This window comes from Trametes versicolor (assembly GCF_000271585.1).
Source record: "Trametes versicolor FP-101664 SS1 unplaced genomic scaffold TRAVEscaffold_1, whole genome shotgun sequence".
NCBI lineage: Eukaryota > Fungi > Basidiomycota > Agaricomycetes > Polyporales > Polyporaceae > Trametes > Trametes versicolor.
The window spans coordinates 2,336,206-2,349,077 of NW_007360321.1; the positions used below are offsets into that span (position 1 = coordinate 2,336,206).

Below are 12,872 nucleotides of genomic sequence, written 5' to 3' on the forward strand. Positions count from 1 at the left end.
CTATGGAATGACCCACACACTCAACTCGTCAGCCCATCGTTAAGCAACAGTGCCTGCATGGCCTGTATGACCGGGTTCTCGCCCGCTCCTCCAACATCAAGCACGGTGCCGTCCTCGATGCACCGCAGCAGCTGCGCATCCAGAAGACGTCTGAAACACAACCAAACCGATCCCGATACCAATCGAATGGGTCAGTTATGGGCGTACTAATGGTTTGAAGCCGTTGTGAGATCAACATACCGGAGGTGGTTGACAAGCACGCCGATGCGGGGCCATGCCTTGAGCTTGATGAAACAATCGCTCGCGCCGACTGTAACGCCGCCTCCGATGTGGTTGATCGAGACGGGGCCGCCGAAGAGCAGGAGTGGGTAGATGGGGACCTATAGAACACAACCGTGTAAGCGGCATGCAGCGAGAAACGAAGTATGGGCGCAACCAAGCACGTACCTCAGTTGCATCGCGTAGGAAAACCTTGCTCGTCATCTGCTTCTGGAAGTATGCAACAAACGGCGAACGCCACGCGCTGGCGCCGAACATTATGGAGGCAGGATGGAGGAACACCCGTCCGTCGCGCAGGTCGTACAGCTTATACTCGCGCGCGGTGTTCTCGCGCTGCACAGTGCCGGCTTGCACGCGGTCGAACTTGATGGCAGAACGGGGGAGGTGCACGCGCGCGATGCGCGGCCAGAGGCCGCCGAGGACGACGGCTTTGACGAGGTTCGTGTTCGACGCGTTCGCGTTGAGTTCGGGAGACGACGGCTTGGAGGAGGGCGAGATGAAGCCAAGCTGGGAGAGCGCGGAGAGGAAGTCGATCCGGAGCGAGGTGACGTCGCGTACTGTGGAAGGGGAGATAAAGTTCTGCGATATATAATATGTCAAACCGACAGCTAGATGGTGAAAGGTGAAGTACAGGACAAACCTGCTCCAAGAACGCGCGAATGGTGGCATTGGGTGTCCCTTTGGCCCGGAGTCCAGCGCATTCCTCGTACGCGTTGGCGTCTGTTAGAAGATCACTATTACCAGTAGCGAACTTCGCGCGGGCCCTATGTAAACCGTCAGTATCGTTGTAGGCACCGAGTAATTACACGAGCTTACTGGTTTGCCTCCTCCCGCTTGTCCATCGGGCTAACAAACAGAGGTTTCGAAGACAGACACGCAGCGATAGTGAGAACAGGCCCCAGACATCGGAAGACCGTCCCCAGAATAAGCATCTTAGTACCGTCGTAAGTAAGACCGGGTAAGCGTATCATTTCTTTAGTGTGCGTACCTTTCCGAGACGCAGATCCATGGGCAACATGGCCTAAGAAATAAATTGGCACGATGCTCCGATACTCGGGCGTAACAGTGGTAACGCACCATATGCCGGCCCAGCGCTGTTAACTCGCCATCAGGGGCCATGGCCGCCAACTCCTCCAGAACCGATAGCGCTTTATCGACAGCGGAGATATCTGGCGGATCGATTGCTCGAGAGAGGAACGACTTCACAATGATATCAGTTTGGCGCCCCTCCGTTCATTGTATCTGTATACGTACCTTCACGTCATTATGCACTACCTTGAGCGTGAGCGCAATGCTCTCCAGTGGGACACGTTTGATCTCCGGAATAGGGAAGGGGTCCATCTTCTTCTCCTGCCCCCGGGTGTACAGCTTGTAACAAACGCCGGGTTGGGTACGGCCGGCACGACCTCGACGCTGACGCGCAGCCGCTCGGGTGATCCACTGCTCGGTCAGCCGTGTCAGGCCTGCGTCGGGATCGTAATGGGTCTCCTTGACTTTGCCACCGTCGATCACGTATATGACATCGTCAATCGTGACCGAAGTCTGGGGGAACAAATGTGAGTGTGCTGAATTACGCGAATATAGCCTCGTCTTACCTCGGCGACGTTTGTCGAAACGATGATCTTCCACTCAGAGGTTGGTGCGAATACGACCCGTTGCTCATCGCTTGAGAGGTTTGCGTGAAGGGGGAAGACTCGCGAATTTGGTACATTTCGCAGCCTCTCCGTACACTGGCGAATCTCTTGTACGCCTGATAAGAATATCAGGATACCGCCGCGCTTAGGTGCAGTGGAAACGATATGGCTGACTGTGGCAGCAATAAGCTAAGAGGCAGACTCAGTCATCCGCCTTGTAACACGAGAAATGCTGGGGCACTTACATCGTAGTCGAAGGAGTCCGACCGCATGATCGCTTTGATTACGCCCTGAACGTCGTCGTCGAGTTCGGAGTTATCTGCATCATCATCTCTGCCCCGGCCTTTCTTGAAAGACTTGGCACCTGACGGCCGGTACTTAAGACGCGGGAAGTAGTCCTCCAAGTATCTGCGCCGCTGATGAGTGGTTGTGGGGGAATTGCAAGCGTGAGCCTCACAAGTCTTCGACAGGGTGCGTAAACCCGGGTATGCTCAGCAAAGGGGCATTGTTGAAGTATCGTATGAAGACTTCGTGATTGATGGTCGCAGACATGAGAATGACCTTCAGCTTGCGGTGTGTCTTCAAAAGCTCTCGCAGTTCGAGGAGCAAGAAGTCGCCATCGACCGAGCGTTCGTGTACCTGTCCGGGATTTGTGAAGCGGTCAGTAAGTACTCAGACCGGTGGCTCTAGCCGAATTACCTCGTCCACAACGACGTGGGTCACATCGTCTAGCTTGTCTCCTGAGCCCAAGCGCCGGAGTACGACACCGGTAGTACAGAAGAGAATCTTGGTTCTTGTGGTCTGCTTAGACTCGCCACGAATGGCGTATCCCACGGAGCCATCGTCGAGACGCTCGGAGGATACACGAGCAGCGACACCGAGAGCAGACAGCCGACGAGGTTGTGTTACGATGATGGACGCTTTCGAGCCATGCCCTGCCTTGATGAGGTCGTCTAAGACGAACTGAGGCACTGCAGCAAGTTGTCAGAGGTCGTCCTGCGAAAGTAAACCGTTTTGAGGACGTACGCTGTGTCGTCTTTCCACATCCTAGAGAGATGTGAGTACAGGGTGATTCATTTCAGAACGTGAGGGACGAACCAGTCTCGCCTACAACGATGACACAGCGATTGTTCCTGAGCATGTCCAGAAATTGCTCCCGCGATGAGAAGGCGGGCAACTTTTCTCGGCCCGCCAGGACCTTAGCATACTCGACCTTCCTCGTGAGCTGCTCGAACTCGTCTTTGACGCGCCCATCTGGTCTGTCATCACGTCTGGGTGCTCTGGTGCGTCTATTGGTAGAAGACGTCTGAGTGCGTGCGGCGGTTGCCGGGGACGGAGCTGCTTCGTTTCGGGGAAGAAGGTGATGGAGAACTTCAGCCACATTTGGCGGGCCGTTGTCTTGAATGACTGCCCACTCCTCTTCTACAAACCGCATGACCGACAGGAAGATCGAGTCACCCGGGTCTCGCAACGAGTCCGCTTTGAAGGTGTGGATCAGCCTCGAAATGATATGAAGCCGAACGTAGGCTGCCACGGAGGGCGACGTGAGATACATCGGCGGATGGGTACCGCCAATTGATAGCACTCGGTCCGGGGCAATGATATGCAGCTTGAGCGGCGCAGTGGGCAACGGGATGACCAGCTCGCCGTTCGTGCCCACTTCGACTTCCAAGGCATCAGACTCGTCCTGGTCGATGGCTTCCTTTTCTTGCGGCTCGATCTTCTCTGCATCCTCCCAATCCTCTCCCAACAACCTACAATTCAATGCAAAGATGAGCCGGGGCCAGTTTTCAACAAGCCTAGAGTCTGAGGTGCACTCCTTGACGACGTGCTCAGGCCATCCGCATTCTTTCACAGCCTTTTCCTCGACCCAACGTCTCTTCAGGTCAGTAGCACCAGAGTGTGCCGCGGTAATGAAGGGGTTTGAGGAGTTGACAGAGGGGAGGAATCGCGAAGGAAGATCGCACTCCGGCACCTGTAGAATGAGGAACTCTATGCAGGCCTGCAGTGGGGGAAGGCGGGCTAGTAAGCTCGTCGTTAATGGCGAAGGCTCGGATAATGCTTTGATGGCATTCCGAGTTTGTATTGGAGTGAACCCAAGGAGCCCCAGATCTTTAGTGAGACGGGGTGTATCTTCGGACGCAAGGCGTACAGGTTCCGCGCCGCCCGCCTCAGGATACAGGGCGATTCCCTGCACGGATCATGAGCGAATGTGAATCAGGGGACTCCAACATACGGCACCTTCTTGACTGCATCTTCGACAAAGTCCCTGAGCGTTGTAGCCATTTTCGCTTCGGGAGCGCTCGCATAGTCGGAAGCCCCAGGTCCGCGGTCGGCGCTCCCTTGACCGCGGCCACCGTCTTCCTTCTTCTTGGCGGCTTTCTCCTGTCGTTCCCCTACAACCTTGCGAGCGGCGAAGGGGTCTGCCTCGTACATCCAGTTTTGATGTTCAGGAGCAGCATGGTGTTCCACAGCTAACTGGTTCCAGTACTCTCGAGGTCCGGGAGGCAACACTCTGTTCAGTTGAATACCGTTGCAAAACTTACCATTTCCCTTCAGCGCGACGTTAAAGATAACCGAGAAATAGACGACGTACGCGATATAGAGCATACGTTGCACCCCAGTGGCGTGCTTCGAGAGCGCTGGGCATGACAAACGGAGGGTGCGGCTCCAGCCGTACGGTTTCCCTTTCAGAAGTCTTCTTGTTAAGTCGGTTCAGCGTGACAACGAAAGAGTAGCCATCTGGTTGCCGCCGCTATATCGAGGGGCGTGAATGAAAGCACAACACGGTGAGAATAAGCCGTGGCGGGAGGTACCGAGTCAACGCTGGGCTTCTCCCAACCATTCTTCTGGCATCTGTGTGGCACGTCAGTTTTCTAAAGGTCATAAGATACAAGTCAGACGACAATTTTCTAGCTCGCAAGCTACACATTTGAGCTTGCTGAACTAGTCAAATGGTCGCCCACTAGTACGGTACACTTCCGTACCTTTCGTGCAGCAAGCTCAGAGGATATTTCGACCCTGGTGGAAACAGAGGTTTCTCTTCGGGCGTGTTGGACTGGGTCTCCGCTGGTTTTGTTGATTTTGCCGAGTTCCCAGCATTTCCGGACCTGACGATGCCTCTCTTGGGAGGCATGCGCGATGCTTTCAGAGAACTTGTGAGGGACTGTGATAGACGCCTATCGGCACCCACAACTACTTTAAAGGGCGCTTACTGAGTCAGCGTGGCTCAGACGAACCAAGCTCCGATCCGAGCTGAACCAAGACGCTGCTTGCAATTGCTCTCACCTGTCCTAGCTGGTCGTCATCTGGCCTGGGTCTCTTCCTCCACGACTATGGCTGATTCGGACATCTACAACCTCGAGTTTCTTTCCCTAGTCGCCAAAATTACTCAGGAGATAAACAACCACACTGGGCTCACCGACAAGACTCTCGCCGAGTTCGTCATCTCCCTCCATGACCAATCCAAATCCCTCCCAGACTTCAAGGACAAGTTGCGCGAAGTCGGCGCCAACTTCCCCGACTCTTTCATCGAGAATGTCGACCGTCTCATCCTCACGCTCCATCCGAAGCACAAGAAGAAAATCAATGTCGTAGGGAAGGACAGCGGCTCTGGGGACGGTGCCGCCATTGATGAGACGGACAAGAAGAAGCGTCTGTTCCCCGGCCTCGCTCTCCAGGATCAGGGTTGGCAGCCTAGCGTCACCAAGGATGGGAAGGATGTTATCATGAAGGAGGTGGACGACTTGATGTCGCAGTTCGAGGGCGGGGCGAAGAAAGCGCGTCCTAGACCAACAGAAGACGACCGCTCTCCGAAGCGTCAAAGGCGCTCTCGTTCCCGCTCTCCTCCGCGGCGTCGAAGTCCAAGCCCCGTCCGAGGGCGTGGCCATGATGACAGACGAGATGACAGGCGAGGTAGGGGCGATCGTGGTAGGCAGGTTGACGAGCGGCCAGTGCTCTTCAAGATCTATGACGGTCGCGTGAACGGTCTGAAGGAGTTCGGGGCATTCGTCCAGCTCGAGGGTATTGCCGGTCGAGTAGAAGGTATGTTCGCTAGCACTGCCGTATTCTTCGCAGACTCATCATTTGTATAGGCATGGTGCATGTTTCCAACATTCAGCAGGGCGCGCGTGCGAACGCAGCTTCTGACCTATTGACACGCGGGCAAGCTGTGAAGGTCAAAGTGATGAGTCTCGCCGGAACCCGAATTGGACTCTCCATGAAGGACGTAGACCAAGCAACCGGGCGTGACTTGACACCTCATCTACGCATCAAGTCAGAGGCGGAGATGGTCGCTGAGGAGCAACAACGCGCGGCGCATGGTGCAAATGCCGTTCCCCTCAATTCCCGTGAAAGCAAAGTCGAAGTGGTCAGGTCAGCTAAGCGGTTGACCTCTCCAGAGCGGTGGGAAATCAAGCAGCTCATCTCATCCGGTGCCATTGATGCTTCAGAGTACCCCGATCTCGACGAGGACTTCGCCAACCCCCTGGCGCGTGCTGAAGTAGAGGAGGAACTAGACGTCGAGGTCAAGGAAGAGGAACCCCCGTTCCTGGCAGGCCAGACGAAGAAGACGCTGGAGCTGAGTCCTGTAAAGATCGTCAAGGCACCGGACGGGTCGCTCAACCGTGCTGCGGTCGCAGGAGCATCCTTAGCCAAGGAGCGTCGTGAGCTTCGGCAGCAGGAGGCGAACGAGGAGGCAGATTCGGAGGCGCGCGACTTCAGTGCCCCTTGGCTCGACCCCATGGCGAAGGAGGGCGACCGCGTGTTTGCTCAGGATCTCCGGGGCAACATTCGCGGTCAGAAGGCCGGCGAGCAGCCGAAGTGGAAGGAGGCCACCTTCAACAAGGCCACAACGTTCGGAGAGATCACCCACATGAGCATCCAGGAGCAGCGCAAGAGCTTACCTATCTACAAGCTGCGCGACCCGCTTCTCCAGGCTATTCGCGAGGTATGCATCATCTTTACGGCCGCACAAAATAATTATTTGACGTTGTTGTAGCATCCGGTCCTCATCGTTGTTGGTGACACTGGCTCCGGGAAGACGACTCAGATGACTCAATACTTGGCTGAGGCAGGCTTTGCTGACAAGGGACGGATTGGATGCACACAGCCCAGACGTGTCGCAGCCATGTCCGTGGCCAAGCGTGTAGCGGAGGAAGTAGGCTGTCGGTTGGGTCAGGAAGTCGGGTACACCATCCGTTTCGAGGATTGCACCAGCCCCGAAACTCGCATCAAGTACATGACGGACGGTATGCTCCAGCGAGAATGTCTTATCGACCCCGACGTGAGCCAATACTCTGTCGTCATGCTGGACGAGGCGCACGAACGTACAATAGCCACCGATGTTCTGTTTGGTTTGCTCAAGAGTGAGTACTATTTGCGCTCAAGGGCGTTTCATAACCTAACGCATCTTGCAGAGGCTATCAAACGCCGACCAGACCTGAAGCTGATTGTCACCTCCGCTACCCTTGACGCTGAGAAGTTCTCGAAGTACTTCTTCGGGTGTCCCATCTTCACCATCCCTGGTAGGACGTACCCTGTCGAAGTCCTCTACACGAAGGAGCCCGAGACGGACTATCTCGATGCGTCGCTTATCACTGTCATGCAGATCCATCTCTCTGAACCACCTGGTGATGTCCTTCTCTTCCTCACGGGTCAGGAGGAGATCGACACGGCGTGCGAGATCCTCTACGAGCGTATGAAGGCGCTTGGCCCCAAGGTCCCCGAACTCATCATCCTGCCCATCTACTCCGCCCTTCCGTCCGAGGTACAGTCGCGCGTGTTTGAGCCCACCCCTCCCGGTGCCCGCAAGGTCGTCGTTGCAACCAACGTCGCGGAAACCAGTCTCACCATTCCTGGTATCTACTATGTCATCGACCCCGGCTTCTCCAAACAGAATGCCTACGATCCCCGTCTTGGTATGGACTCACTGGTCGTCATGCCTATCTCACAGGCGCAGGCGCGGCAGCGTGCCGGTCGCGCTGGTCGTACCGGTCCTGGGAAGTGCTATCGCCTTTATACTGAGGCGGCGTTCAGGAACGAGATGCTGCCGAACTCCATCCCCGATATCCAGCGGACGAACTTGTCGCACACGATCCTGATGCTCAAGGCGATGGGCATCAACGACCTCCTCAGCTTCGATTTCATGGACCCGCCACCGGCACCGACCATGATCACGGCACTCGAGTCACTATACGCGCTCTCCGCCCTGGATGACGAAGGTCTGTTGACGCGCCTCGGCCGCAAGATGGCCGACTTCCCTATGGAGCCCCCCCTCGCGAAGATGCTCATCGCCTCGGTCGAACTCGGATGCTCGGAGGAGATTCTGTCCATCGTCGCGATGTTGTCCGTGCAGAGCGTCTTCTACCGCCCGAAGGAGAAACAGGGCCAGGCGGACTCCAAGAAGGCGAAGTTCCACCAGCCGGAGGGTGACCACCTGACGCTACTCACTGTGTACAACGGGTGGAAGGCGAGCAACTTCTCCAACCCCTGGTGCTACGAGAACTTCATCCAGGCACGGAGCATGCGGCGTGCACAGGATGTCCGTAAACAGCTACTCGGTATCATGGATAGGTATGTTCACACTTACTCTGTACCTAACGCTCTCGCGTCTGACACCATGACAGGTATAAACACGACATCATCTCCGCTGGCAAGGACTACAACCGCGTGCGCCGCGCCATTTGCTCAGGGTACTTCCGTAATGCCGCGAAAAAGGACCCGCAGGAGGGCTACAAGACGCTCGTCGAGGGCACGCCCGTCTACATCCACCCGTCGTCAGCGCTCTTCAACCGCAATCCGGAGTGGTGCATCTACCATGAACTGATCCTCACCACGCGCGAGTATTGCCACAACGTAACCGCGATCGAGCCCAAGTGGCTCGTGGAGGTTGCGCCGCAGTTCTTCAAGGTCGCGGACGCGAACAAGATCAGTAAGCGCAAGCGGCAGGAGAAGATCGAGCCGCTTTTCAACAAGGTGCGTACGCCACCCCTCGCAGCCGCGAGGCGGGCGCTGACCGATCCCTACAGTACGAGAAGCCAGACGAGTGGCGGCTGTCGAAGGTCAAGCGCAGTGCACGTTCGGTACGTAGGATTGTTATCTCGATCTGTTGCGGTGGTGCTCACGCCTGTCGCAGAGTCAAACGTTTGGTTGATAAGCTGCTGCTGTGGACTCGCTCGGGATATTGTCGTGCTGTACTTGTATATCATTGTAATGACGTTTTTGCTACGGCGCCTGGCTGTGCGCGTGGATGTACAGGAATGCGCATCATTCTCTTTGCGGATACGTATGTATATCGTCATCAGCGTTCGCGGAGGGACTCTGTGCCGCCTTTACGAGTTCGAGGGGCGTGTTACGTTTGCTTCGAGGGGTCATATGGCCTGCGAAAGGGCCCGTACGGGCACAAGGACGGAACATCGTGCTATACGTGTCGAGGGCTGGCGTGCCTGCCGGGAGAACTGCATGAGCATGATTGTCAACTCTTGGGAGACCAGCGCAGCACGTACAATGACGATCGCGTGCAGTAGGCGCGGCGTGAGCCTATCCGACAAAGCGCAATGCGTCCGCCGTGATGTAGTACTTCGCGACCTCCCCAGACTTCGTTGGGGGCGCGTTCGGGTCCGGAGCGAGCACGAACGTCTGCGAGAACACACGCGGGTGGCCGTCGACGGCCTTGTGGGGCGTGTTCGGCGGGTTCCCTGAGGGACCCTTGCCGTGGGTGACAATCCCCGACACGGTGACGAGCAGGGAAGGCGGCTGGCTGCCTGGTCGCGGGAGCTAAAGCGTCAGTCGTGTGCAGCGGATCGCAGAGCGTGCGAGGCCCACCAGGGATAGGGTGGCAGTCAAAGGACTGCACCTCGTGCTTTGTGGGGGGGATGCCGCTCACGAGCTCGCGCACGCCGTCGACGCCCTCGAACGGGCGGCCGTTCCAGGTGAGGGCGGAGTTTGCTCGGTAGTAGTTGGGCAGGTCGTCTACGCGCGTCGGAGAGTCGTAGGTGGTGTAGTACAGACGCGTGAAGTTCTCGGCTGCCCGAGTGGCGATTTCGATGCTGGGCAAGGTTAGACTCCTGCTGCTGGGAGAAGAGCGAACTTGCGCTTACTCGTTCGGTGTCAGAGTACTCATGCTGGGCGTGAGGGTGTGAGGCTCGGCGGAGTGAGCTGCAGCGGCCGGTGATAGCTGTGGCGGTCCCGAGTAGGAGTAGGGCCGGGGCTAGTGAATAAGGTAGCAGGATCGCTATGTCCGCAATTTGACTACGAGATAACAGTCAGACGTTATCATGACATTGCTCAATTAAACACCATACGTACACGACTTTTGAGTGCGACTTCAGATAGACGTGCGCGAGGTTGCAATGGTGGTAGGGAGTTAAGTACAACCCAACCCTACGCTTGTGGCTATACTTGGGCGTTCAGTAGAGTCGACGGCTCCGGCCCGCGTGCCGTGTTACCGGTTACCTGTTAGACGCTCGCCATTCCCGAGTTTCTTTGCACCGTGACCGAGTCTCACACTGCCCTGGCCGACATCTCTCGTTTCCTCGGCTTTACAGCCACAAAGGTCCAGCTCAACATCAATGGAACATACCAGTTGTTCCGCGGCAAACGGGGTACGTGTGAACAAGGCAGCCCACTAGTCACCGGGTCTCAGTGGAGTGATACAACAACGTATATTAGAACGTTTAGCGGAAGCACTAAGCTGCAGACGGAGCTAAGTATACAACACGTTATCTGTACAGGGGAGCAATCTACCAGTCAGGCAGTTTAACACAGTAATAAAGTACCCATAATCAATCGCGACGATAGCGAACACCGCCTTCCATCCTACGCCGCAGCGGCAACCGTGCCCGCACCGACCGTGGCGATTTGGTGTTCAGTGCCCTTGGCCTCGTACCATGTCTCAGGACCCTGTGAGCATGCCGAAATGTGTGAGTATCATTTGTCAACGCGTCCACTGCGAACATCGGCGCTCACCCTTCGGTTCCTCAGCCTCAGCTTCCTGATACGCCGCGACGTCCATTCTCCGGCCGTCGAGCCAGTGCTGAACTCCTCTCTTGGGTTCTTCGCGGCCGCGTCCGCGATCATCCTACTCTGCTCGGAAAGCGGGCGGAGGACGACGTCGTTCTGGGGCCGTGTGAAGAACGCGACAGAATACCGCTCGTAGCGCGATTGGCGTCCGGGCGGGGGCCTTGAGCGGAAGACGTCAAAACTGCGCACGCTAGCCATACTTTGCGATGTGGGGCAGGCACTCACATAAGCCGGTGCAGGTTCGAGCGCAGCACGCCCCCGCTGAAAATCGCGAGCGCATCTCCGACGTTGCAGATGGCGTGGCCGGGAAGCGGCTGCGGGCGACCTGTTAGCCTAGGCCCGCGCGCCGAAGCCGCCGCCCGATGCTTACCTTGACATACTGCCACTCCTGGGAGCCGGGCGGGAGCACTTGGAGGCCGCCCAGACGGTTATGGAGGAACGTCTGCCGAAACGGGTAAGCACGCGAAGGAGGTAAATCCCCCGATAGGCGACGTACGAGCGTGCCGAAGTCGGTGTGGGCTCCGATGCCTGCGCTGGCCTGGTTCGGGGGTGTCTTCACGACCCGCGCCTCGCTCCCGGAGAGCTCGTCCGTCGCGTGCAGTTTGGCGATGGCGCCCCTCGGCAGGCCGAGGCGCCGCTCGAAGATGTCGAGGAGCGTGTTGTTGACCGCCATTGACTTGCGAACGAAGGGGCCCACGACGCGGTCCATGCGCGCGTTGACGGTGGAGGGGTAGGTGCGGTATGTGGGGCGCGGCCAGGACAGGGCGTCATCCTGTGCGATGTTCAGGAACTCCACTGTGTCCCTGGTGCCGTTCAGGTCTGTGGCAATGGTGCCACGGGCCTTGTATCTGTCAATTGGACTCAGCACCACGCTCGGTATCGCCGTCGGAACCGGTGAGGAGCCTACCCAAATGAGTCGCCGTTGTCGCCCTGCTCATACTTCATTTTTTCAGAGAGCGGGAGGGCGAGCGTCTCAGAGCCGAGGTCGAACATGGCGTCGACCTCCCACTCGACGCCGTGATTGCGCATGCTAGTACCGTCGATCAGCATGCATGACTACCGAGAAGGCAGCGTGTACGTACTACCAGAAGCCGAGGTGGGTGGCGGCATGCCAGAGCTTAGCTAGCTCGTGCTCGTCCCCGGCTACGAGAAGCTCGTAGTCGACCACGAGGAGGGCATGGGTGGGGACGTCGGAGGGGAAAGACGGAAAGGTGGTGAGGCCAGGCATTCTGTTCGGTGCGGATCCGGGGTTGGCAGAGCTGCCGATCCTACGCAGGCTTTTATCATGCCCGCGCCATCGCTGTGCTCTGCTGGCCGCATCTCAGACCTAACCAGGCCAGAGGAAGGCTAGCCGGAAAAAGGACGCGCTGGGGGGACGCGTGCGCTTCCTTGGTGCATGCCGTGATGCATCGGGAGGGCCAGCAGCGGGGCCACCTGGCCTGCTTCCCTGCCTGTGCCTGGCCGGCGGAGAGATCGAATCGGCCAGTCCGCAGAAGCGCGTACAGCCAGCTCGGGAGCGGGTTCTTCGGCCTGTGCGCGCGCCCCACCCGTCCTCGGTGGACCTGTGGCTGCGTGCACCCCTGCAGCTGACGGCCGCGCTCGCGTCCCGCGGGCGCCCGGGCGCCGGACCCCGGGGTTCTCGACAACTCCTGGAGGCACACGTAAGGTGCATCGTGATCGGATCGCGGGCGTTGTGTGGGCGTGCGGGCCCCAAAGGAGGAAGGTAGGATGCATGACGACGCAGCGGCCGCGCAGGCCCTGGCGCTTTCTCCTCATTGGCAGTAGGGATGCGGGTGGGGAACCAGTCCTCCGGGCTGCTATGTCGCGCCACGATCAGCCCCATAGTCTGCGGGGGTGTTTGCACCCGCTGGACGGGGGGCTAGCCGGAGGAGGGGAGTACGGACCGCGATTGAGTGAGTTGCTGCATAAGGCATGGCT

The 12,872-nt window shown here is 57.8% G+C and overlaps 3 protein-coding genes across 3 annotated transcripts; 1 reads left to right on the plus strand and 2 right to left on the minus strand.

Annotated features, from left to right (window-relative positions):
• Positions 1 to 20: 20 nt before the first annotated feature.
• TRAVEDRAFT_109805 (P-loop containing nucleoside triphosphate hydrolase protein) lies at positions 21 to 5,049 on the minus strand (the record flags this gene model as incomplete). Its single annotated transcript, XM_008034738.1, has 18 exons — positions 21 to 150; positions 241 to 380; positions 448 to 858; positions 920 to 1,043; positions 1,096 to 1,211; positions 1,268 to 1,300; positions 1,357 to 1,479; positions 1,534 to 1,821; positions 1,875 to 2,102; positions 2,159 to 2,321; positions 2,371 to 2,552; positions 2,613 to 2,884; positions 2,940 to 2,960; positions 3,012 to 4,104; positions 4,155 to 4,454; positions 4,510 to 4,668; positions 4,730 to 4,769; positions 4,901 to 5,049. 18 exons carry the CDS (start codon positions 5,047 to 5,049, stop codon positions 21 to 23), a joined length of 3,972 nt encoding a protein of 1,323 aa, XP_008032929.1.
• Positions 5,050 to 5,248: 199 nt separating this feature from the next.
• TRAVEDRAFT_158810 (P-loop containing nucleoside triphosphate hydrolase protein) lies at positions 5,249 to 9,937 on the plus strand (the record flags this gene model as incomplete). Its single annotated transcript, XM_008034739.1, has 9 exons — positions 5,249 to 5,957; positions 6,008 to 6,861; positions 6,913 to 7,279; positions 7,331 to 8,486; positions 8,540 to 8,888; positions 8,942 to 8,995; positions 9,049 to 9,358; positions 9,419 to 9,676; positions 9,738 to 9,937. 7 exons carry the CDS (start codon positions 5,249 to 5,251, stop codon positions 9,064 to 9,066), a joined length of 3,507 nt encoding a protein of 1,168 aa, XP_008032930.1. The 3' UTR covers positions 9,067 to 9,358; positions 9,419 to 9,676; positions 9,738 to 9,937.
• Positions 9,938 to 10,563: 626 nt separating this feature from the next.
• Positions 10,564 to 12,248, minus strand: TRAVEDRAFT_158813 (Clavaminate synthase-like protein). Its single transcript, XM_008034740.1, has 7 exons — positions 12,017 to 12,248; positions 11,842 to 11,964; positions 11,431 to 11,782; positions 11,305 to 11,376; positions 11,160 to 11,248; positions 10,881 to 11,094; positions 10,564 to 10,814 (listed from the first exon to the last, which is right to left on the minus strand). The coding sequence occupies exons 1-7, from the start codon at positions 12,160 to 12,162 to the stop codon at positions 10,731 to 10,733; spliced, it is 1,080 nt and encodes a 359-aa protein (XP_008032931.1). The 5' UTR covers positions 12,163 to 12,248; the 3' UTR covers positions 10,564 to 10,730.
• Positions 12,249 to 12,872: the final 624 nt, after the last annotated feature.